This window comes from Myotis nattereri (assembly GCF_964212035.1).
Source record: "Myotis nattereri genome assembly, chromosome: 9".
Taxonomy (NCBI): Eukaryota; Metazoa; Chordata; class Mammalia; order Chiroptera; family Vespertilionidae; genus Myotis; species Myotis nattereri.
The window spans coordinates 2,560,309-2,584,119 of NC_138084.1; the positions used below are offsets into that span (position 1 = coordinate 2,560,309).

General features: G+C 63.4%; 2 protein-coding genes and 1 long non-coding RNA gene across 3 annotated transcripts; 2 read left to right on the plus strand and 1 right to left on the minus strand.

Annotated features, from left to right (window-relative positions):
* Positions 1-1,458: 1,458 nt before the first annotated feature.
* SAXO4 (stabilizer of axonemal microtubules 4) lies at positions 1,459-7,420 on the plus strand (the record flags this gene model as incomplete). The annotated part of the gene is made up of 13 exons (XM_081099496.1): positions 1,459-1,567; positions 1,954-2,071; positions 2,313-2,466; positions 3,374-3,499; positions 4,329-4,392; positions 4,776-4,888; positions 5,273-5,332; positions 5,438-5,524; positions 5,798-5,911; positions 5,992-6,086; positions 6,371-6,535; positions 7,051-7,132; positions 7,306-7,420. The coding sequence occupies 12 exons, from the start codon at positions 1,459-1,461 to the stop codon at positions 7,118-7,120; spliced, it is 1,275 nt and encodes a 424-aa protein (XP_080955622.1). The 3' UTR covers positions 7,121-7,132; positions 7,306-7,420.
* A 3,663-nt stretch (positions 7,421-11,083) lies between these two features.
* On the minus strand, positions 11,084-20,680 carry LOC308525131. The gene is made up of 3 exons (XR_013996451.1): positions 19,994-20,680; positions 12,818-13,071; positions 11,084-12,032 (listed from the first exon to the last, which is right to left on the minus strand). It is a non-coding gene; the product is annotated as an uncharacterized lncRNA (long non-coding RNA).
* Positions 20,681-20,843: 163 nt separating this feature from the next.
* Positions 20,844-21,939, plus strand: LRRC10B (leucine rich repeat containing 10B; the record flags this gene model as incomplete). Its single annotated transcript, XM_081098323.1, has 1 exon — positions 20,844-21,939. Exon 1 carries the CDS (start codon positions 21,088-21,090, stop codon positions 21,937-21,939), a length of 852 nt encoding a protein of 283 aa, XP_080954449.1. The 5' UTR covers positions 20,844-21,087.
* Positions 21,940-23,811: the final 1,872 nt, after the last annotated feature.

The window sequence follows — 23,811 nt, forward strand, 5'->3', positions numbered from 1 at the left end:
AGGAGGGGATCGGAACCTCATCAAAGGCGACAGATCCGGCGTGAACCACACCCGGAGGGCTGCGGCTTCTTGGGGATAATGATTCATGTGTGCCGAGGAGCTGGGCACGGATTTGGCGCTGGCAGAACACAGCAAGCGTTCATTAACCCAGAGGCTGAGAGTGGAGCCTGGACCCACCCACATCTGCGTATCAGCCTTGTTTTCTGATTGCCAGCTCTCCAGCCGCGTTGCTTGCCTAACCTCATCGTCCCCACGGGACAAGAGGAATAATGATAGCGACCTGGAAGAGCTACTGTAGATAACGGATGGCAAGTGTCTGCTGAGAAGTGGGTACTCAATAAATGGAAGTGATTGCTCTGGATTATCTTTTATTTCGCGTCACTCAGAGAACAGCTCTGCTGGGCCCTGGCAGAGGGAGGCTGGCGATGGGGGAGGCCGCGGAGGCAGGCTCTGGCCTGGACAACTCCTGGCACCCTGCCCGCTCCGGCCAGGTCAGCCCCTCACAGGGCCCTGGCCTTAGAAGGGCTTCAGAGGCGTGGGACGCTGTTGCTAGGCGCTGGTTGCTAGGCAGCCACTGTGACTCCTGGCCTGGCCAACTCCCTGAGGGCCCAGGATTCTCTGGAGCAGCTCCTGCCTCCTGTTGCCTTTCGCAGACCTCACAGCCATTGCGGCGGGCAGGTGAGGGTGGGGCAGCTGCGGTCGGGCAGAGCCAACTTCTGGTGGGAGGTGGGCGAGGCCCCAGGAGTGGAGGGAGAGACAAGGCCCGGGCTGGGAGTGGGCGTCCAGCTGGAGTAGCTGGGAGCTCCCACCGGCCAGAGGCTGGCCATCGGTCCCCAGAGGGTGGTGTGTGGGGTTAGATCAGTGACGGCGAACCTTTTGAGCTCGGCGTGTCAGCGTTTTGAAAAACCCTAACTGAACTCTGGTGCCGTGTCACCTATAGAAATTTTTCGATATTTGCAACCATCGTAAAACGAAGACTTATATTTTTGATATTTATTTTATATATTTAAATGCCATTTAACAAAGAAAAATCAACCAAAAACATGAGTTCGCGTGTCACCTCTGACACGCGTGTCATCGGTTCGCCGTCACTGGGTTAGGATCAGGACGTGCAGGAGTCAGGTGCCCTGTGCCAGGTCCTGGCTCTACCATCGACGCTGAGCTAATCCTTCCACTTGCAACCTCAGTTTCCCCAGCTGTAAAATGGGAGTTCACACCAAGGTGTGGGGCAGTGAACCGAGACCCAGTACCCGGGACACATGCTGACAATGACCAGTCCTTCCTTCAGTGCGAGGTGTGGGTGGTGGACACAGGCAGGCCTGGGGAGGGGCCAGCCGGGTGGGGTTCCACCACCTCCTCTGTGGTCTCCATGGCCGGAACTGGGGCCCTTGGGCTGCTGGACCCCCAGGCTCTGTGTGTTTCCTTCCTAGGCCCCCGGGGGCCCTGCCCCACAGCACGATGACGGGGAAAATCCCCCTGGGGGTTGCCTCCCCTTACGTGAAGACGAGTTCAGGGGGCTGCGCGGACCCCATGAAATTCTACGCCACCACCTACTGCACAGCCTACGGTGAGGGCGCCTTTGTGCAGGGGGATGGGGGAGGCCTCTGCGGGAGAGAAGCAGCCCCCCCCCCCCGGCCTGTCACACAGAGTGACGGCAGCCCCCCGAGCCCCACAGGGACCGTGTTCACACATGTGCTGTCCGCAGGCCCGCCCCGTAGCCCCTGCCCAGGACCCCCCCTGTGACGCTGCCCCACTGACCTGGGCCTCAGCCAGAGTCCCAGAGGGCCAGGCTTTTCCTATCGCACAGGTTCCTGGCCCTGGCTCTGTGCCTTCTCCATCGCGGGGCCCCTGGGCTCTGGGGGGAGCTGGCCCTGCCTGGGAAGGCCCGCCCTCTGCGCTCCCCCCCTGCTGACCTGGGTCCTGCCTCCCTGCCCCCTCCCCCACCCCCCGCAGGCCGGGAGGAGTTCAAGCCCCGCATGGGCAGTCATAAAGGCACCGGCTACAAATCGAATTACCGGCCTGCGGTCTCATACCAAGCCGGCCTCCATGCTCCCGACAATCCAGCCATGGGGTACGGTCTGTACACCCGCTTCGCAGCCCCTGCCCTGCTGGGGCTCAGCTCTCACGGACACCCACGCACGGGGACCCTGAACCTTGCCTGCCCCGGCCTGGGGCTCTGGGGGCTCAGGGCCTGACCCCTAAGGACTCGGGGCCCAAAGGACTTCCGAGGCATCCTGGGGGCTGGAGGGGGGCGGAGAGCTGCTGGAGAGAAGCACCCCAGGCCCCGGGGTGATAGCTCCTGCTGCCCTCAGGGAACAAGTCCGGGACAGCTTCCAGTCAGTCACCAGCCAGAGTTACCGCCCCCTGGAGATGCCCGATGGCAAGTGCCCGCTGCCTGGCAGCTTGTACCAGACCAGCTCTGGCTACTCTCGGGAGAAGGCCAACACGGCACCCACCTCCAAGGAGGTCAGTGCTGGGCCAGGCCGGGGGCGGGGGCTGAGATGGGGTGGAAGGGGGGCTGGGCCGGAGAGAGTGGGATTCCTCCAGCGGGCAGGGCTGCCCTGCTAGGCACTGGTCCAGGCTGAGATGTCTGGGTACGAGGGAGCCATTGTGGCTCCACTTTCATCCCCACGCCCTTCTCCAGCCCCACGCCCAACCCCATCCCTGGCATCTCCAGCATCCCTTCCCCGTCTCCAGGCCCACACACCACCATTCTCACCATCGCTGTCACTTCCACATGTGCCATCATCACCCCCGTCTTCCTTCCTGTCTTTGTGGTGGCCACCATTCCTATCATCACCATCACCTCCGGGTACCCACCCACCCACTCCTGTATCTGTTCCACCCATGTCCTGGCCACCTCTGCCATGGCTGAGGGTGATCAGTGCTGGGGAAAGTACAACAGGGACGAGGCAGGGGGTGCAGCAGAAGTGAAGGGGCTGCACCTGCAAATCAGGTCAGAGAAGGTTGCTATGGAGACGTTAGACAAAGACGTGAGGGAGTTGAGTGTTCCGCTCAACCTCAGCAATGTGAGGCAGGCGCGTCCCAGCCCTGCGGACAGCAAGTGCAAAGGCCCTGGGGCCCGGGTGGGGGTGTCTGGGTGAGGAGGGACAGCAAGGAGGCAGGGACTGGAGAGGAGTAGGGGGGCCGAGGGCCTTGTGGGCTGCTGTCTGGACGTGGGCGTCTACTCCCAGGGGGGTGAGTACTGCGGGGCTCTGAGCAGAGGGGTAGGACCCGCCCTCATTGTACAGGGACCCCGGAGGCTGCTGCGGAGACCCTGGGGGTCCAGGGCAGAATCAGGGTCAGGAAGTGACTGCCACCCCTCACCAGGCGGGCGATTGGTTGCTCCCCCTTCTCCCCCCCACCCCCTCAGGTCAGGAAGGTGCATTTTGACACCCAGGACTACGGGCCGCAGGCCATCACCGGGCTGGAGCCCAAGCACGTGCCCCTGCTCCAGCAGCAGAACAAGGGCTCGGTGGAGTGGGAGAATGCCCGACACGTGAGTGGGTGACCCCAAGGCGGGCTGCGGGCTGGGCAGGGGGCCGACCCGCCTCCTCCTCCTCCTCCTCCCTCTGTACTGACTCCCCCAAGGAGCCCACTACATGCGGGCTCAGGGCACCAAAAAGCAACAACAAAAACAGAAATGGGCCGAAACCAGTTTGGCTCAATGGATAGAGCATCGGCCTGCGGACTGAAAGGTCCCGGGTTCGGTTCCGTTCAGGGGCATGTACCTGGGTTGCGGGCAGATCTCCAGTTGGAGATGTGCAGGAGGCAGCTGATCGATGTTCTGACTCTCTATCCCTCTCCCTTCCTCTCTGTAAAAAATCAATAAAATATAAAAAAAAAAAAACTAAAAAAAAAACAGAAATGGGCGAGCAAAGGACTCGATTCCCAAGATGGCATCCAAGCGGTCCTTCTGCGAGTCTTGGGGTTTAACACCGGCTCCCTGCTCCGCGCCTCACCCGGACGCCTTGGGTCCGGGCCCTGAATTGTGAAGTGGACTCTCATTCTCTTCCTTCGGTCTCTCTCCTCTCTTCGGGCCCCTTCCGGTCTGGGCCCCTCCTGGGGGCCCCGGGCCCCGCTGCTCATCGCTAGGAGTCCTGTGGGGTGGGCGGTAGTTTTCGTGGTCGCCGGGGAACTGTGCTCTCGTGAATTCTGGCACTGGGAGGCCTGGTCGGAGAGGAACTCGCGTCCCGGTGTCGGACTGGCCCTCACTGCTCAGGACACAGCACACAGGTCTGCTCCGAGCAGATTCCCAGAGCTACCCCGCCCCCAGCCGCCCCCTGGGCCCGGCCACCTGTGTCCCCACGCCCCACCCTCTGTTCCAGGGCCCGCGCTTCATGGCTTCCGAGTATAATTCCAAGTATCTCAAGGAGCCCTCAACCCAGCCAGGTGAGCACTTGTCTGAGCTCAGACCTCCCTCCCCCGACCCCAGGACAGGCCCAGGAGCGCCCCTGGGGGACGGGAGCCGGCACAGCACCAGGAAGGCGCGGGGGCAGGGAGTGGGGGTAGAAGGACATTCAGGCAGTTGGGGGAACCGTCTTCCCGGGGTGACCTCAGTGCCTTAGGCTCGCCAAACCCCAAAGGACAGCTGTCACCTTGCAGGGCTGGTCGAGCACCCCAGCCACCCCTGGCCTGTGGGCCCTGGATTCTGGTTTCCTCCTGGCGCCCCGGATCCTGGGGGTTCAGCTCGGTCCCTGCCCGCCCGGCCTCTGAGCCCCTGGAGGCCCCGGGGGTAGGGCAGGTGGCCGGGAACACAGGACGGCCTTCTGCAGATCTCCTGCAGAAGAAATCCATCGGGGCCAAGGAGGAGAGCGGCTTCACCGAGGGGTCCACCAAGAACCCCATCGCCTTCCAGGCGCCCTCCCAGGCGCTCCCTGGGGACCCGGTAAGTGGGGCTGGGCCCCCCTGGAGTCGCAGGGAGACGGAAGCCCTCCAGCCTGGGAATCCCTAGCTTTGTTTACATGTGAGCTGCAGAACCTCCTGTCCAAACGCAAGCTGAAAGAGCATTTGTAAAAACTACTCCTGCGGCCTAATCCCCCCACTTTATGGACGGGAAGACTGACGTCTAAAGAGGAGAAGCCGCGGGGCCAACCGAGGTCACTCAGCACCGGACAGGCCCCTGCCCCTGGTGCCACTCAGCGCCACGGCCGCCTCACCCTCCCACGCCCGTCCCTTCCCTGGGACCCCAGTCACCCCCATTCGTGCTGAGCCCTGCAGGGGCCGCGCCGCTGGCGGGCTCACTGACGCCGCTCCGCCGGCCTCTTTCCAGGCCCTCCTTCCCGGCCGGAGCACCAGCAAGGCAGACTTCCTTCCCATGACCCACCTTCATGTGAGCGGGGCGGGGAGGGACGCCTGTGCCCACGGCTGGGGGTCTGGGGGCAGTTAGGACAGGGCGGAGGCCTGCTCCTGTCCCCAGCGCCGCTCTGTGCCTCAGGGGGACGAGCTTCTGCCCCAGGTGACCAGGGGCTCCGAGCGGGAGACTGGCTTCAGCCGAGTGAATGAGAGGATTCTGGGCTCCAGGGTAAGCGGCCGGGCTCCCTGGGAGAAGGGGGGTGGGGGGGCGGGGACGGGTTCTGGGCCTGGGCTGGCCCTGAGGGGTGGCGGGATTCAGGGTATTTGAGCCCCTGGGGAGGGTGAAGGCCTAGGCGCTGGGAAGGGAGGGTGTATTGGAAACGGAACAGTGTGGCTGGAGGGGACGGACGGTGGTGGGTCCGGGGCAGGTTGCGGTTGCTGGCCTCTGCCTGGCCTCCCTCCATCCTGGCTGCCTCCGCCGGGCTGTGCTCTGTCCCCGCAGGCGCCCCCTCCCAGCCCGGAGCGCAGCAGCTTGAGCCACTGGCAATTCCAGCACCCGCAGCGGGTGCAACAGACAAATGTCTCCCTGCTGGGCCGGGAGACGGTGGGGAACAAGGTGAGGCCTGGGGTCCCCCACCCCCGCCGCCAGGCCCTCCCCGCTCCTGACCTGACAGCCCCTCCCACCCTTTTCGGCAGGAGCCCACAGGGTACAGCCTGAACAACGCCAGCTACGTCCGGAGCCCCTACGCGCCCGGCGTGGACAATCCCTACCTGACCTCCTACAGCCAGGGGTGAGCCCCTCCCTGCCCAGGCCTGGGCTGTGAAGCCGCCTTCAGACAGGGGCCAGGCCGGGCCCAGCGATGAGCTCAGCCTGGGAGGAGGCTCAACACCGGGGCAGCCATGGGCTGTGGGAGCCAGGACTCCTGTTGGAGAGGGCTGGGCGGGGGGAGGGGGCGCTGCAGAGGTGGGGGGTGCAGAGGTTGGGGGGCTGCAGAGGTGGGGGCGGGGGGCTGCAGAGGTGGGGGGCTGCAGAGGTGGGCAGAGAGGCTGCCTCACAGCCCCTCCTGTGCCGCAGGTACTTCGAGAACATCCCGAAGGGCTTAGACCGGGAAGGCTGGACTCGAGGGGGCCTCCAGCCGCAGAAACCCGGAGGCTATGCCCTCAACCAGCCGGTCACCCGCAAGGAGGCCATCCCCACGCCCACGGAGAGCCTGAGGCACCTGCACCCCCACGTGGGAAGGTAGCAGGCCCGCCCTCCCTCCCTCCGCTCCAGCCCGTCCCTGGCTGCTCAGGGCCTCTCCCAGCCTCTCCTCTCTCCGTCCATCTGTCCGTCCTTCTGAGAGGCCCATTTCCTCCTTTCCTCCCTCTGGCTGGCTCATCGCTTCTCCTGCCCACACGCTCCCTCCCCTCCCCAGGGACCCGAGGCCGTCCTGCCCCTGCTCCCTCCGGGCTGTGTGTGCATGTGTGGGGGTGGGGGGTGGGGGTCGGGGGCAGGGAGGGCGGCAGGAGGGGACACACAACTGAATGGACTGAGGTTAAGCCTCACTCTGACACCTTTCGGCCCAGTTCCTCACAAATGGCATTTGTACCAACAACCACCTGAGCTGATGGGTTAGGGTCAGGGTTAGGGTTAGGGTTAGGCAAGGCCGCCTGTGGCCTGGCTGCTCAGGCTGAGCGCTGGCCCCTCGGGAGGCGCAGGCGGAAGCAAGGGCCGGCTCGCTGCCCACCCCCCTCTGGTCCCCTTCCTCCCTGCAGAACCCTGATCTCCACGGACCCCTTCTACCGCCCCCCACCGCACTGCGGCCGTTTCAACGCACCCCACTGAGCCGAGGCCTGGGTAAGGGTTGGGGGACCCTCCTGCAGCTTCTCCCCATGTGGGGGCTGCTGTTCAGGGCCAAGCCCTGGGTCGGGAAGCCCTGCCTGGGGGCCCCAGCCACAGAGCAGGGGGTGGGCGAGTGCCCAGAACCACCCAGAGCCCCTCAGACCTCATCTCCGTTTCCCACACCACAGGTTCGCCGAGCCAATGGGGCAGGAGCCGGCTGCTGTCCCTGTCCCCACCCCAGAGCCCCTGGGACACCCCCCCCCCCCAGTTACTTTCCTAATGAAATAAAAAGCAGCAAAGCAGAGCCGTGTCCGTCACTGTCAGGGGGCGGGGGGAGGGCTGGGAAAGGGAGGGGAGGCCGAGTCGGGGGCGAGGGCCAGGTGAGGGTCAGGGAGGCCCAGCTGGACTCGCCGTGACCCTGAGGACGAAGCACTTCACTTGAGACTCGGTTTCCTCTCCCGTCAGGGGGTCTCCTGGGCTGTGCTAAGTGCTCGGGCAGGTGGGCCGGAGGAGGCCCCGGGAGAGGGCAGGTGGGCGGGAGGGGAGGCAGAGCTGGGTGGCTGAGAGGCCTCGATACCTGGTCTATCGCATGGGGCGGGCGGGCTTCTGGGCTCTTCTGGGGCCCACACTGGAGGGATGGAAGGAGAGGGGAGGACGGGGTGGGGGCAGGAGGAGCCCCCAAGGTCTCTCCAGAGACAGAGGGAGGAGGGCGCGTGTGGAGAGCAGCTGCAGTGTCTGGGCAGGTTCAAGCCTCGGACTGATGAGAGGGCACAGTCCTCTCATGGCAAAGCCACGTGCAGGTCCCAGCTTGGAGGGGGGCAGGGCCCTCCCAGCACAGTGACAGCCAACAGCTGCAGCTGTGAGCTTGAACCTGTGGTCCGAACACGCGGCCCCACGTGCCTGAGTGATGTGGGCTTGGTAGAGTTCAGGTGCCTGTAGTTGAGTAGGATGGAAACCCACGAGAACGTTGTGACCATCTTGGCCACGCCCTGACTTTGCCTCGTGGCACCTGCTGTAAAATAAAGACACGGCTCATAGTCCGTGGCACTGTCTCTCCACCAGAGAGGGCGGCGTCCCACCCAGACCCAGACCCAGACCCAGCTTTCTTCTCTTGTCTGCCTTTTCTCCGTCCTTCACCGCCCCCTCTCAGGGTCGCCCTTGGCCGTGCTGGCGTGGCACAGGCGCATAAGGAGGGGCACGTGGACGCCAGCAGGGGAGTTTGGGGCTGCGGGAAGGGCCGGTCCCTGGGCCGCCCTTTGTGGGAATGGGAGCAGGAGCACCCCGGCGGCTGTTTGGCACCAGGACCCCTGCCCGCGAGGCAGATCTGGGCCGCCACTCAGCACCCGCCTCTCCAGGTCGCGTGTGTGACGCCAGCTCTACAGCTGTGGCTGGGCCCTGCTGGCACCTGTGCCTTATTTTATAAACGAGGAGCCGGGCCCAGGGGGGCATGAGCTGCTCCAGGTCACACAGCAGGAAGGCAGCACAGCCCAGCCTCAGCTGAGGGCGTCCCCTGCACCTCGCAGGCCGCATGCAGAGGGCGGACTCAGTGGTCCAGCCGCTGCTCCCCTCTCCCAGCCCTGTGGGGGTGTCTGGGGAGCAGTTCTGCTGACCTGGGGTCCTCGCAGGTCTTCCTGGCGTCCCCGGGGTCTTCCGCAGCAGCCTGGGAGCTGTCCTGGCCTGGCTGGGGCTCCCTGTGGCATGTGGGGGAGGGAAGAGGGGACACAGTCTCCCAGCTACAGGCCCAGCCAGACTCAGGCCCCGAGACAGCCCCACGCACCGTGGCTGGTCCATGGCCCCCAACATTGGGGGTGAGTCACCAAACTAGAGATTTGCCACCTGGGCTGACACCAACCCAGGCCTGGCCACCATGAGAGGGGAGAGGGGAGGTCAGCCAACCCACCATCCACAGTCACACTCACCCCAAAACACACACAGACCCCTGGAGACGCACATGCACACAAACACAGATACAGACACACACATCAATACGCATAGACACACACACAGACACACATATCAACACGCATAGACACAGACACCGACAGAGACACACAAAATCAGCGGGACAGACATCCGCTGCATCCATTTCTCATTCCCCCGTCGGTGTCTCCTTACAGCTCGTGTTCCCTGCTCACGCTCCTCTCTGGCCCAGGAGGAGATAGGGTGTCGGGGACACTGGAGCCTGATACACCCTCTCTCTGCCCCCCACCCCCATGGTCCTGCACCCAGTTTCCAGGCCATGGGAGCTGGGGCTGCTTCGGGTTTCCTGGGCTGGAGGTGTGGACCCCACCAAGGGGCGGGGCCTGAGCAGCCCCTGTGATCCATGAGCCCTGCCTCCTCCCCTGCAGCCTCTCTCCAGCAGCTCATCCTGGGCCCCCTGCTTTGGTCCTGGGCCCCTGCTTGGGTCCTGGGCCCCTGTTTGGGTCCTAGGTCCCCTGTTTGGGTCCTGGGCCCCTGCTTGGGTCCTGGGCCCCTGTTTGAGTCCTAGGTCCCCTGTTTGGGTCCTGGGCCCCTGTTTGGGTCCTGGGCCCCTGTTTGGGTCCTGGGCCCTGTTTGGGTCCTGGGCCCCTTGCTTGGGTCCTGGGCCCCTGCTTGGGTCCTGGGCCCCTGTTTGGGTCCTGGGCCCCCTGTTTGGGTCCTGGGCCCCTTGCTTGGGTCCTGGGCCCCTGCTTGGGTCCTGGCCCCCTGTTTGGGTCCTGGGTCCCCTGTTTGGGTCCTGGGCCCCTTGCTTGGGTCCTGGGCCCCTGTTTGGGTCCTGGGTCCCTTGCCTGGGTCCTGGCCCCCCTGCTTGGGTCCTGGGCCCCAGCCCAGAAGCCATGTGAGGATAAGGTGGCCAGGGCAGGGGGTGGCAGGAAGGGGATCTAGGAGGGGCCAATGCCAAGCCTGGGTGGTTCTGGCGCCTCCGCCGGGTGCAGGGCCTGGCTGTCCCATCTCCCAGAGGAGCGTGGGCATGGAGAGGTGCAGTGACTCCCCAAGTCACAGCTGGTGAGGGCCGCGGGCGGGGCCTGCTGGAGGGCTGGAGGGGACCTCCCCTCACACGGTGCCCAGCAGCTGACCAGTCCCAGCCAAGCTTCCCCCTAGCGGCCCGAGGGCCTCACCTCTCACCCCTGAGCCCCGCGGGCCGGAGCCGGGCCTGGGTCAGTGCTGAGCCTTCCTCCTGTCGCCAGCAGGCGGGTGAGCGCCTCCCCCTGTGGTGCTCAGGTCACTGGGACAGTTGAAGGGACAGGCCTTCGCCACGTCCCGCCCACCCTGTGCTGCCGGGTGAGCCTGGGCGCTGACAGTGCGGCTTCCCTTGGGGGCACCTGTCCCACTGCCCCGCGGAGACGTGAGCCTCTGGTCTGTTTCCTCCCTCGGGGCCCAGGCTGCGGGCTGGAGCTGGCCGGGCCCGGGCTCTGGAGTCAGACGTCCTGGGTTCGAATCCCAGCTCTTCACCCTGCAGCTGCTTCCGCCGCAGCTGTGGAGGCCGCCTGGGCGTCTGGTCACCAGCTGTGGAGGCCGCTGGGCGTCTGAACTGACCAAACAGCAGTGCCCACCTGCTGGGCCACACGGGCCGACGTATAAGGTGCTGAGCTCGCAAACAGGAGCTGCCTTGACGCTGGAGCGGAGGAAGCAGGCCTGGGTGGGGTGGGGACTTGAGAAAGGCTACCCTGCCAGTGCATTGCAGGGTCTGGCCTTTGCCGCCTCCTGCTTGGCCCTGGACAGGACCCTCAGCACCTTCTTGGGGAGCAGGCCCCCTCCTGTCTGGGAGAGCATGGGGGTGACCCCAGAGGCCTAGGCTGCCCCCTGAGGGCACCTCTGCTGGGCCTCCTGGATGCTGCCTGCCCCTCCCTTCACCTGCAAACCAGGCGAGTCACTCCTTCCAGCTGGTGCCAATTGTGCCAATTGCAGCTGCTGCCAGGGCTGCCTGCCCCCGCCCCCCCCCCCCCCCCGCCTCAGGATATTCTGGAAATCAGTCTTCGGCACAAAGACGATGATGAGCCTTTATTAAGCCCCCACAGCCTGCGGGGCTGGGAGTTTTCCGTGGGCCTCGTCTTTTCAGCGAGAACAGAGAGAGCCCCCCTCTGGGGGAAGTTTGGGGACACGGGTGGGTGCTGCGCTGACGGCAGGCTGTGGGGGTGTGGAGCCCCGAGGGCTGACGGGACAGCAGGATCGGGACAGACGCTGGGTGCCACGTGATTGGACCCCATTTCTGACGCACACGGACACGCGTGAGGCTGCCCTCGTCATGGCACCGTGGCAGCGGAAGCTGACAGGCACCATCTGGCCGGGGTCACATGGTGACATGCAGAGCCACCGGCTCATGGGCTTGACAGCTGGCCAGCTGGGAAAAGGCATCTGTCCGTGGGAACTGGAGGCCGGGGTGGCGGAGGCCCCGGCGGGAAGGCGGCAGGAGGGTGGGTAGGCTGCACACACAGATGGAGGCCCTGAAACTCGAAATCTGATCCCCGCTTTCCCCTCTGGCCATCTGGAGGGCCACCCCTTCCCGCAGAGATGGTCCCCGCACAGCCAAATACGCAAGGACAGCCAGGAACCTGCATCCCCCCCCCACCCCCGTTCTCTGTTAGGCTCGGAGGACGGTCTGCTGGGGTCTTCCAGGGCTGCCGCCGCCGAGTCTTCTTGCTTTTCCAGATGCTGCTACAGACAGGGCGCCGCCAGGAAGGTCTTGGAGCCGTAAAACTTCACGCTGGAAGGAACTTGGTGAGAACCAGGTCCAGCTGAGCAGAGATGGAGCGAACGCCCCAAGCCCCCCGCTTCGTGCGCACTCAGGCCTCTGCTCCCAGCGCAGGCCTTTCCATCACATCACGGAACCCGGGGCGGGGTGGGGTCGGGTCGGGGGTGAGAAGTGAGGACTGGAAGCTTCCTGGAGAGCCAGCATCATGCAGCCCGTGATGAGCAGGGGCTTCGCTTTCTTCTGCTGAAGAAAAGGGGTGAGTATGCGTGTGTGTGTGTGTGTGTGTGTGTGCGCGCGCGCGCGCGTGAGTGCAGGTCTCCTCGCCCTGGGGTCCCCCAGATCTACCTGGGACTTTCTCATGCCCCCTCAGGCTCAGCCCAAGCAGGCAGGGCCGGGGCCTCCTTTGCCAGCGGCATCCACCTTCAGGGAGGCTGCTCGGCCCCTTCCCTCCCACCTGCCGAGGAGCCTTCATCGCCTTTCCGGTGGGATTGTGGCTTCTGTGACGCCTGCTTCCCTCCACCCGGCCGTGCGGCGTCAGCTCCCTGCTCTCCAAGTTCAAAGCCAGGCTTTTGGACCTACACAAAGGGCGCCTCTCTCAAAACTCGGCTCTTGCAAAGCTATAGTCTCAGCTCAGGCTTCAAAGCCGCGTGTGCCACTCAAAGCCACGGACCTGACTTTGTTCCGAGCTTCCCTCGGAGAGCGGGGCACAGGAAGAGGGGAGGCCCGCGGGGACCAGGGCACTGTCTAGGGTGGAGCATCCGTTCACATCTCACAGTGGCGACACCCAGGCCCCGAGAGAGAGAGAGAGAGAGAGAGAGAGAGAGAAGCATCCATGATGAGAGAGAATCATTGGTCGGCTGCCTCCTGCACGCCCCCCACTGGGGATGGAGCCCACAACCCGGGCCTGTGCCCTGACCTGGAATCGAACCCTGACCTCCTGGTTCCTAGGTCGACGCTCAACCCCTGAGCCACGCCGGCCGGGCCAAAGCATAAACACTTGAAATGCAGACAGAATTAGTACTACTGACCTCTCCTTTTGCCACGGACTCCAATACGGCCCCTCACAGCACCGGTGCCGACCCATCTTTATGACATGAAACGATTCTTTATCTTGATTACTGAGATGCTGTGTTGTTTTTTTGCTGCCCCTTAAATTCTGTGCCCGGGGCAAGGGCCCTGCTGACCTCACCCTAGTCCCGCTTTGGATTCACTCTTTCGATGTGAGAATGGAGGTCCGGGGAGGGTGCGGGAGCAGCTCAGGTGGACCAGACGCCCGGAGAACCTGCGGGACAGAGGCTGTGCTCACTCCTTCGGCACATGCTGGCTAAGGGGGTGCCAGGCGGCAGGCACCAGGCCGGGTACATGGAGCATCCCCGAACACCGTCCCTCCCCTCACGGAGCTTGTATCTTAGTACAGAGGAAACAGACTTCAAATAATATGAACTTAGTTAGTTGATTACGAAATTCGTGCAAGGGGCTTGGCCTCCGCCACTGTGGCGGCTGCCTCTGCCTCGGCACCTCCCCTCCCTGCAGCTTCATCCAGAAGGTCATCCGGAAGGATGTCCGGAAGGATGTGCAGTCTAATTAGCATATCACGCTTTTATTAATATAGGTAATTGGAATAAGCACTTTGAAGGAGAAATGTGGGAATTCAAGAATGTATAACATGGGAGTTTGGCGCGCTGGAAGAGATCCGGAAGGATTCTCTGAGAGAGGGAGGTTTCAACTGAAATGGTAAGGGATACACCATGTGAGCCAAGCACAGCAGGAAGGAGAGGGACCAGCATGTGCAAAGGTCCTGGGGTGGAACGAAGCTGGTGCATTTGAGGAACTGAGAGGAAATGTCTTGGTCAGTCTGGGATGATTCTGTAACAAACAATCCTTAAGTCTAAATGGCTGAATATGTTCATCAACAAACCAACAAACAAGTGCTGGCGAGGATGTAGAGAAAAAGGAACCCTCGTGCACTGCTGGTGGGAGTGCAGATTAGTGCAGCCACCATGGAGAACAATATGGAGTTTCTTCAAAAAATTAAAAATGGAACTTCCATTTGACCCAGTAACCCCACTTCTAGGAATATATCCCAAGAAAACAGAAACACCAATCAGAAAGGATATATGCACCCCTATGTTCATAGCAGCACAATTTACAATAGCTAAGATCTGGAAACAGCCTAAGTGCCCATCAGCAGATGAGTGGATTAGGAAACGGAGGTACATCTACACAATGGAATACACGCTGCGGTAAAAAAGGAGTTCTTACCATTTGCAACAGCCTGGATGGACCTGGAGAGCATTATGCTAAGCGAAATAAGCCAGTCAGAGAAAGATAAATATCACATGATCTCACTCATTTGTGGAATATAATGAACAACATAAACTGATGAACAAAAATAGAACCAGAGACACAGAAGCATTGAACAGACTGTGCAACCTCAGAGGGAAGGTGGGGGCTAGAGGGGAAAAGATCAACCAAAGGACTTGTGTGCATGCATCTGAGCATAACCAATGGACACAGACAGGAGGGGGTGAGGGCATGTGCTGGGGGGTGGGAGCGGCCGGGGGGAGGTCAATGGGGGGGAAAAGGAGACTCATGTAATACTTTAAACAATAAAGAATTTACACCCTGATCGGTTTAGCTCAGTGGATAGAGCATCAGCCTGCAGACTCAAGGGTCCCAGGTTCGATTCCGGTCAAGGGCATGCACCTTGGCTGTGGGCACATCCCCAGTAGGGGGTGTGCAGGAGGCAGCTGATCGGTGTTTCTCTCTCGTCGATGTTTCTCACTCTCTATCCCTCTCCCTTCCTCTCTGTAAAAAATCAATAAAATATATTTTTTAAAAAGTAAAGTTCAACCCTCCCCCAAAAAACACAATAAAGAATTTAAGTTCTAAAAAATGGGTGAATATGTTAGCATTTATTTCTCATTTGCTTCACAGTCTAATGTGGGTCAGATCGCTCACCTCCACGTGGTGACTCAGGGATCCAGCGCCTGCTCACCTTTGACCCCGCAGAGCAAAGGCGGGAGATTGTGCATGAACGCCGCATGAGCTACTTCTGCCCACATCTGTCGGCCCGTGCCCAGCCCCGGGTCCAACCGCGCCAGCCTGCTAGTGCCCAGGAGGACAGAGACAGTGACACTGGCTGCCCCTGCCACGGGGAGGGGGACCAGGCCAGGCAAGTCCTTGGCGGTCATGGCAGGACCTGGGTCTGTGGTCTTGGAGCAGAAGCTCCAGCTTGAACTTGGCCACAGGCCCAGGAAGGTGTAAGGGCAGCGGCCAGCTGTGCCCACTGTGGCTTCTTCCAAGAGGAAGGAGCCATCGTGTCAGAACTCATTTTGGAACATGGAGGCCTCTCAGAACTCATTAGGATGGCCAAGTTTCTGTCCCCGCATGGGGGCGTGTCCCGCATGGAGGCGTGTCCCCCGCATGGAGGCGTGTCCCGGGCGTGGAGGCGTGTCCCCCGCATGGAGGATTGTCCCGGGCGTGGAGGCGTGTCCCCCGCATGGAGGCGTGTCCCGCATGGAGGCGTGTCCCCCGCATGGAGGCGTGTCCCGCATGGAGGCGTGTCCCCCGCATGGAGGCGTGTCCCGCATGGAGGCGTGTCCCCCGCATGGAGGATTGTCCCGCATGGAGGCGTGTCCCGCATGGAGGCGTGTCCCGCATGGAGGATTGTCCCGCATGGAGGCGTGTCCCGCAGGGAGGCGTGTCCCGCAGGGAGGCGTGTCCCGCATGGAGGCGTGTCCCCCGCATGGAGGATTGTCCCGCATGGAGGCGTGTCCCGCATGGAGGCGTGTCCCGCATGGAGGCGTGTCCCGCAGGGAGGATTGTCCCGCATGGAGGCGTGTCCCGCAGGGAGGCGTGTCCCGCAGGGAGGATTGTTCCGTATGGAGGCGTGTCCCGCATGGAGGCGTGTCCCCCGCATGGAGGCGTGTCCCGCATGGAGGCGTGTCCCGCAGGGAGGCGTGTCCCGCATGGAGGCGTGTCCCGCAGGGAGGCGTGTCCGGACCCAAGTCAGCGTCACTCCTGGCTTCTGCTGCTCCAGCTCTGTGTCCCTGGAGGGCTGGGGAGGACTCAGCTTTCATCAGACCCGCCAGGCCGCTCTCCGGAGCTCTGGTTTCGGGGAATGTGATCCCCAGGGTGTTGGTAGCCTCCAGTTTCTCGGGGGCCTGGGGTGCAGGGTGGCAGTGGCTGAGCCACCCTCGTGAGCTTGGCCGTGTATGAAGGGCTCTGGACCCATGGTGGCCCAGGCAGTGCCTGCAACTTGCTAATGGGCAGACCCTGAGCCCAGATCACAGCCCTAGGCGGACTCTGGCCCTGGGCCCTCTGCTCTGCCTTCCTGCGTCTGCTTTGGGGTTCGGAGGCTGGCTCTGTGGGTGCTAGAGTGCTCCCAGTTGGGCAGACAGGCTGCGTCCTGGGCTTGGGGTCAGAATGTCCAAGCAGGGCCGTTCTGGAAATCTTTGCAGGACGAGGGCGAGCCCTGGGGCATCCGGGGTGGCTTCTTTAATTTCTCCCGGCTGAGCGAGGCAATACGCCTTGGAAGTCCGGGCTTTGCAATAAGATGGATTGGGTTTGGATCCTGGCCTTGCCCTTACCAGCTGTGTGACATTGATCAAGCTATTTACCTTCTTTTTCAAAAATAATTTTTTTATTGATTTCAGAGAGGAAAGAGAGAGATCAATGATGAGAATCATTGATCAGCTGCCTCTTGCACGCCCCCTACTGGGGGTTGAGCCTGCAATCCAGGCCTGTGCCCTTGACCGGAATCGAACCTGGGACCCTTCCGTCCTCAGGCCAACGCTCTACCCACTGAGCACCACCGGCTAGGGCGAGCTACTTGAATTCATTGAATTGGTTTTCTCACCTGTGGAGCAGGGGAACTTAAGCACCTGCTTGGCCAACGTGGTCAGGAAACGAAGTTCCTTTATCCCACACATACACGGAGCCTCCTTACTGTGCGGAAGAGGACCCAGATTACCGTGTGGAGGGGTATGAGTTGGACAAACGCCTTTCCCCAACCTCCCCCCCCCACACACACACACGCATGCACACACACGCATGCACATACACACACCCCTTCCTTGCAGCAGCAGACACAGGGATCCTGTTAAGATGTATGTCAGATCAGGCCATTCCTCTGCTCAAAGTCCCCCGTGATCTCCCACCAGAGGTCAAAGCCAAAGCCTTCACAAAGGCCACAGGCCCCGGCAGTCCCTCACCCCCAAGACTTCCTCTCCCTGCCGTCTCCCTGCTGCCTGGGCTCCTTGTGGCTCCAGGGCTCCCGGCACACTCCTGCCCGGGGTCTTGGCGCTGCCACCCCCTGTCCTGGAACTCGTGCCCCGGACATCTCTCTACATGGCCTTTCCCTCTCCCCGCTCCAGCTTTGCTCAAATGCCAGCCTGTCCTGAGGGCTGTTTCTGTTTCCTGCGTTCCTTCCCCCACAGCCTGATCGATGCCTGACACAGCGGGACGGGCCTCTTGTTGATTATCTCCACTCGCGGGAATGGGAGTCCCGCAGAGGCAGGGTTTCGGGTCTATTAATATGTCCACGTTCACAGTCACCGCCCTTGTGTGGCCACACGAGCAGGGCCATGCTGTTTGGTGAATGAATACCTGCAGGCAGGCGAGGCCTAGCGTCCAGGGTGCAGGGAGGAGGGGGCATGGCATGAAGGGCATTGCCATGTTCCTTCTTTTTGCCAAATGAAGGACTGGGACGAGGTCCCCAGGAGACCATGAACCCTTGGGAACTGTGACATCATGGGGTGGGGGGGTTCCTGCCACCTGTGTTTTCTGGGGATGAAGCCCCCAGCTTCCTGCAGACATCCAGCAGAGCCTGTGGTCTCCTGGGAGCTGAGCCCCCTCTCCCCCTGACCTTTCATGGCAGGCTCTCACAGGCTCACATCCCTGCCTGCTAAGGCCCCGGGTGCTAACATTCCATGACCTCACTCAGGTCTCAGCAGCCACAGCGGTCCTGGCCCCACAGAGGGGAGTAGGAGCCAGAGGAAGGCTTGCCAGGGTCCGCGGGTGAGGGTGGGGGCGTGTGGGGACACGGGAGGGAAGGCAAAGGGGGCTTCTATATTACACGTGCTGTGTCCTTCCTGCTCATAGAAAAGAAAGTGGATTTAAAGTGAGTGTGACAAAATGTGTGCGGTCGTCAATGCCGGACACAGGCGCAGGGTGTGTGTCACCGAGAGCTCGTTCTCCTCTGCGCGTCAAATTTCTTGAACAAAATACAGGCTTGGAGGTGGGCAGGGCATTACGGCTTCTGATCCGGATGGCGAGGCGGTTTCTGGGGCCCCGAGGGACCTGGGCTCTGGGAAGGTGCCGCGGGGGAATGGGCAGAGGCTGGCAGAGTCTGGGCCCACTCCTATAGCTGTGGGTCCCCCCTCCCCTGCCCCCTCCCCGGGCCTCAGTTTCTTGCGTCCTGGGGAGTGGGAAAAGGCTGAGAGGCCCCGTGCTGGGGATGGAGCTAATCCATTAGTGACGCCTCAACAAGAACTGGGCGCCCGCAGTGCCAGCGTGATTCATCAGCGAGATTGCCCGCTGCCAGCCTGCGTGGGCCGGAGTGCCAGCACATTTTACCTGTACCCGCCGAGGAGGGCCTGGTGGGAGGCAAAGGTACAGCATTGAACGAGCAAGACAAAGACTGGGAGAAAGGAGAGGGCCGGTCCCGTGCCCTGGAACCCAGGACGCTCGGCCAGGTGGGTGCTGGAGGGGCAGGGCATGTGGCTCTGCCCGCGCAGGCAGAGCCGCGGAGTGCCAGCTCCGAGCATGTGGCAAGGGGGGCTGGCTGGGCTTCCTCCTCCACAGCGGATGTTCCCTCAGGGGGAATCTGTTTGAGGGGCAGCAGGGGGTGGGGTGGGGGTGGGGGAGGCGCTCAGCCCTATCCATCAGCCTGGCTGGGTTTTCCTCCGCTTGCTTCTTCTGGGAAGTTCTCCCAAAGCAGAAGGGCGAGTGTTGAATGGGGCGAGGTCTGGAAGGAGTGAGAAGCCCCTCTGGCTAAGGCTCAGACCCTCCCATACCCCAGCTCTGGTGTCTGGGCTGCGCTTATCCTCTGCCTGGCGCCCCTCCCTCCTTCCGAGGTCCTGTCAGCATCTCATCTGTTTCCATCCCTAGACAGGGGTCCCTGGCTGGTTCCTGGCTCCGGCAATACCTGCCTCTGTGTCCCCTGTCACCCTGACACCCCTAGCCTGTTACCACACCTACGTGGAGTATCTGAGCAAAAGAAGTCAGGAGCAGAAGGAGTACACGCTGAATAATTTCATTTATATGAAACCCAAGAACAGGCCTCACTGACCCGTGATGATAGAGGTCAGGATCATGGCTGCCCCTGGGAGGTGGGCGTTGACAGTAAGAGGCACCAGGGGACTCTGAGTGGCGGCCATACTACACGGGTGTTCACATGTGTCAAAGCTCAAGCTGTATCCCTGGCCGGTTTGGCTCAGTGGATAGAGCCTGCGGCCTGAAGTCTCCCAGGTTCGATCCCGATCAAGGGATTGGGCCCAGGTTGTGGGCTCAATCCCCACGGTAGGGGGCGTGCAGGAGGCAGCCGATCCATGATTCTCTCTCATCACGGATGTTTCTGTCTCCCTCTCCCTTCCTCTCTGAAATCAATAAAAACATATTTAAGAAAAACCTGTACACGTATGTGATCCATGCATGTCACTGTATGCAAAACATGTTACTGAATACCTACAATGAGCCAGGTCCCGCGCCAGCAGGGGACACACACTCCCTGCCTGCCTGCGGAGCTCATGTGGCAGGGAGCGTGGCTCTTGTCCTGACCACCCGTGCCACTGCCCTCTGCCCTCTGCCCTGGAGCCCCTCCGTCTGGGCCTGCAGTGGGGATGGAGTGGGGGCGGGTCAAGGGCAGGGTGCTGCCCTGAGGTGTGCGCCTTCAGCCAGTCTCAAGGTCACACAGGGCAGGGGAGGCCCATGCCTGATCCCTGGGGGCACTTTCCTCATCACTCGTGTGGGATGAACCAGGCCTTTGGCACCAGGTGGGAGGCTCCGCTGTGGGAGGCGCAGTTATTGTTCCACTTATTGGTCCACGGCCAGGAGTACAGGCCGCAGAGCCACACACCACCTAGTCTCAACCCCCAGCCACGCCCCAGCCGGTGGGGTGACCTTGGGCAAGTCACTCAGCTCATCAAGCCTCTCAGAGCCTCTTCCGTCATCTTTAAGATTGGGGTAAAGAGGATACCTACCCCACAGCACGTCGCCAGGGTTCCGTGCCAGGAGTGCTGGGCACACGCAGGTTCGCAACCCAGGGGAGCGCGCCTTCCTGCCCGGAGCTCTGGCAGGAGGGCTCCGAAGGGGCGGGAGAGGCTGGGGAAGGCGGCCAGGCTGTGGTGGGAGCATGCGCACCAGGCAGAGTCCCGGAGTGAAAGTGGTCCTGGCGGGTGGCGCTCAGAGGCGCTGGGGGCCCATCCTCCGTCCACGCACACGCTGAGCACCGCAGGGGGACGTGGCAGCAGACAGCGTGCGAGCGCACCGCGGAGGAGCCTGCGGGGCGAGGCGGGTGTCCCGGGCGCAGACCGGGCGGAGCCAGGCTCCGAGTCCCCGAAAGTCCTCCGGTGTGACCCACCCTGCGAAGGGCCAGACGGTCGCTCTGTCCCGCGTCACTGTCCTGAAGCGACCCTCGCGGGGAAGCTAGTCGCGTGCGGCGGTACCGAAGGGGCCGGCGGCGACCGCAGTCCTCAGTCCCTTCTCCAGAGCCACGTGCCCAGAGTCCGGGTGTGCGCGCCGGCGTTTCCTGGCCTTCGGTCCCTTCTTCCCGGACTTGCCGATCTGGGCGCAATTGACCGCCAACCGAACGGCTCGCGGCGACGGGAGAGCGTCGGCGGGCGGGTCTGTGCCCGCGTAACGCCGGGCTCGCGAGGCGCCGACCTGGGGTTCCCGCGGCCCGCGCTGGCCGGCGCCCGGACCCCGGCACCCGTAGCTCTTGGCCCCGCCCCGCCCCGCCCTCCCTCTGCCTCATTGGCAGCCGCGTCGGGGGTTGCCAGGGCGACGGGTCGCTTAGCTGCGAGTCAGAGCTAACCCGAGCCAGTCCGCCGGCGTCGGGAGCCGCGGAGGCCAGAGGGCGAGCCTCCGAGCGCAGCGCCCCGCGGCTGGGCTCCAAGCGGGTGCCTCCTTTCGGCCGCGCACGGCCCCCCTCCCGGCGCAGGGGCAGGCCGGGGCGGGGGGCCCCCGGAGCCGAGGCGGCCTCGGCCCCGTCGGGGAGACCAGGGGGCGACCAGGGCGGAGCGATGCCGGGCGGCGGCGGCGGCGGCGGCAGTGGCCCCGGTCGGGGCCCGTGACCATGGGCATCGCCGAGTCCACCCTGGCGGACGAGCTGCCGTCGGACGCGGAGGAGCAGCTGCGCCACGGCGAGCAGCAGCTGGAGCTGAGCGGGCGGCGGCTGCGGCGGCTGCCCAGCGCCGTGTGCACGCTGAGCCGCCTGGAGAAGCTGTACGTGAGCGGCACGGGGCTGCGCGAGCTGCCGGAGGAGATCGAGGAGCTGCGCGAGCTGCGCATTCTGGCGCTCGACTTCAACAAGCTGGAGCGCCTGCCCGACGGCCTGTGCCGCCTGCCGCGCCTCGCGCGCCTCTACCTGGGCGGCAACCGGCTGCTGGCGCTGCCCGGCGACTTCGCCCAGCTGCAGAGCCTGCGCTGCCTCTGGATCGAGGGCAACTACCTGCGGCGCTTCCCGCGGCCGCTGCTGCGCCTGGGGGCGCTCCAGTCGCTGCAGATGGGCGACAACCGGCTGCGCGCGCTGCCCGCCGACCTGCCGCGCATGACGGGCCTGCGTGGCCTCTGGCTCTACGGCAACCGCTTCGAGGAGTTCCCGCCCCCGCTGCTGCGCATGGGCCGCCTGCACATCCTCGACCTGGACCGCAACCGCCTGGGCGGCTTCCCGGACCTGCGCCCGCTGCGCTCCCTGCGCGTCTTCTCCTACGACCACAACCCGGTCACCGGGCCGCCACGCGTCAACGACACCGTCTTCCTCGTGGGCGAGGGCGCCGTGGAGCGCATGGCCGAGCGCGACGAGCCCGTCCCCCGGCGGCCGCCCCGGCGCCCGGCGCGGGCCTTCGAGGATGACGAGGAAGAGGACCTGCTCATGGGGGGCGGGGGCTCCCGGGCCCTGGACGCCGCTCCAGGACTGGGCACCTGAGCCTGTACTCTGGGTGATGGACTTCAGCCGCTCTGGGAGGAGGGGCTCTGGGAAGCTCCGTGGGAGCGGTGGGCAGAGCAGGGGCCGCTTTGGGGGAGTGGCGGGCAACCGGCAGGCCTGGGGGCCACCTTCAGACAGTCCTGGGCGGTCCTCAGACCCGGAGGCACGGGCTCCAGCCAGCCCCCTGTGCCTGTGTCCGGCCCCTGAGAGCGGCGCTGACAGCATAGTAGAGAGGCCAGCTTCCTCCTGGAAAGGGGCCACTGCTGTCGGTGGAACCACACGTGGCTGAGCCGGGCGCCCAGGGGGCCACCGCCTTCCCCCCTCCTGGAGTTTGGCCCTCCTAGGCCGCCTTTCTGGTACAGGAGCCCCCCGCCTCTGGAGGGGCCACTGCGGTGAGGCGGGCCTGGCCGGGGCAGAGGCCTGCAGGGGCCGGTGCCCAGGACAGAAGCGGGAAGCTGGGATTGGGGCCCACGCACCGCAGCTGCCCTCGCCCCTCCACCGGGGCGCATTGGACATACCTCCCTTCCCAGCCCGCCCCCCCCAGTTTGTATGGGGAAGCGGGGCTCAGGAGGCAGGGCCTGCACCTCTGCCTTGTACCCAGTTCTCTCCTCCCAGCTTGTGCCTGGAATCTGGCTGCTCCCTCCCCCGCCTGAGCCTCCCAGCTGTCAAGGTTGACAAGCAGCCACTCTGCCTGGAGGCCTCCTGCACTGAGGAGAGCGGTGCGGGGCTGGGGAGGCGGCCTAGCGCCTTTCCCACTGCCTGCACTCTCCATTCCCTTAAATGGGCACAGGCAGGGTGGCTGGCACGGCGCGGGGCATGGGACGAGCACTGTGTGCCTCTACTCCGTCACCAGGGACAGCCTCAAGTGGGTGAGGAGGGGCCCGCACGCTGCCATTCCCGGGGCCAGATCTTTCCCATCCGAGCAATAATGGGCATGGGCGGGGCGGGCGGGGCCAGGGACACTCAGGGACACGGTCAGGGCCCGGGGCCCCACGTGGTTGTGGTTTCTTTAGGAAGAAGAAAAAAACCGGCTGCAAGCAAATTACATTTCTTGGAGAAAGAATGTGCATCTCCCCGCGCCTGTTTTTTTAATAAGCCCTGGGGGCACCGGGTCCCCTGCTGCGGGGGCCCTGGCTCCCCCTGGCACCGCCCTGTCCTGTGCCTCCGCTCCCGCGAGACGCCCGGCCAGCTGCTGTCTGCTGTCCGGGGAACGAGCCCAAGGCTTTGGCTGCTCAGGGCTCTCCCATCGGCCTCGCTGGGTCTGACTCTGCCCGCTGCCCCCAGCTACGCCGCCTTCCTCCGTCTCCTCCAGGTTAACGCTCAGGTTGCCGGACACCTGAGATGTTTCTTCCTCAGGCTGGGCTGGCCTTTCCCGATTGCTTCACCGGCACTGACCCCCGCCCCCCCCCCCCCCCCGCCCCCCGCTCCTGCCCCCTCTGAGACTCCGTTCTTCCCTCCTTCCAGCTCCCTCTTCCTCTGTCTTTCCCTCTTGGTTTCTTTTTATTCGGTTATGGTTTTACTTTCTCCCCTCCCTGTTCAGAAAAAAAAAATTAAAACTTTAAAGAAAGGAAGAAAGTGGTAAAGCTTCAAGCCTAGAGGCCCATCTCCCATGAGATGCTGCTAGGCCACCATCACCATGGTGACCAGGCTGATGTCATACCAGGCCCAAAGGTCAGGCCTGGCCCAGCAGCTCTGCTGGCCACTGGGCTGGGCCTAGGTTGGGAGGAGGCTGGGGAGGGTCTGGAGCAGTCAGCTTGCCAGTGAGAGTGACGAACAGAAAGTGGGGGGTGGGAGGAGCTTGGGGGCTGCCTCCTGCTTGAGGAGGAAGAGGGGTCCCTCCTAGAGCTCTTCAGGTCCCCACGCTCACCCTGT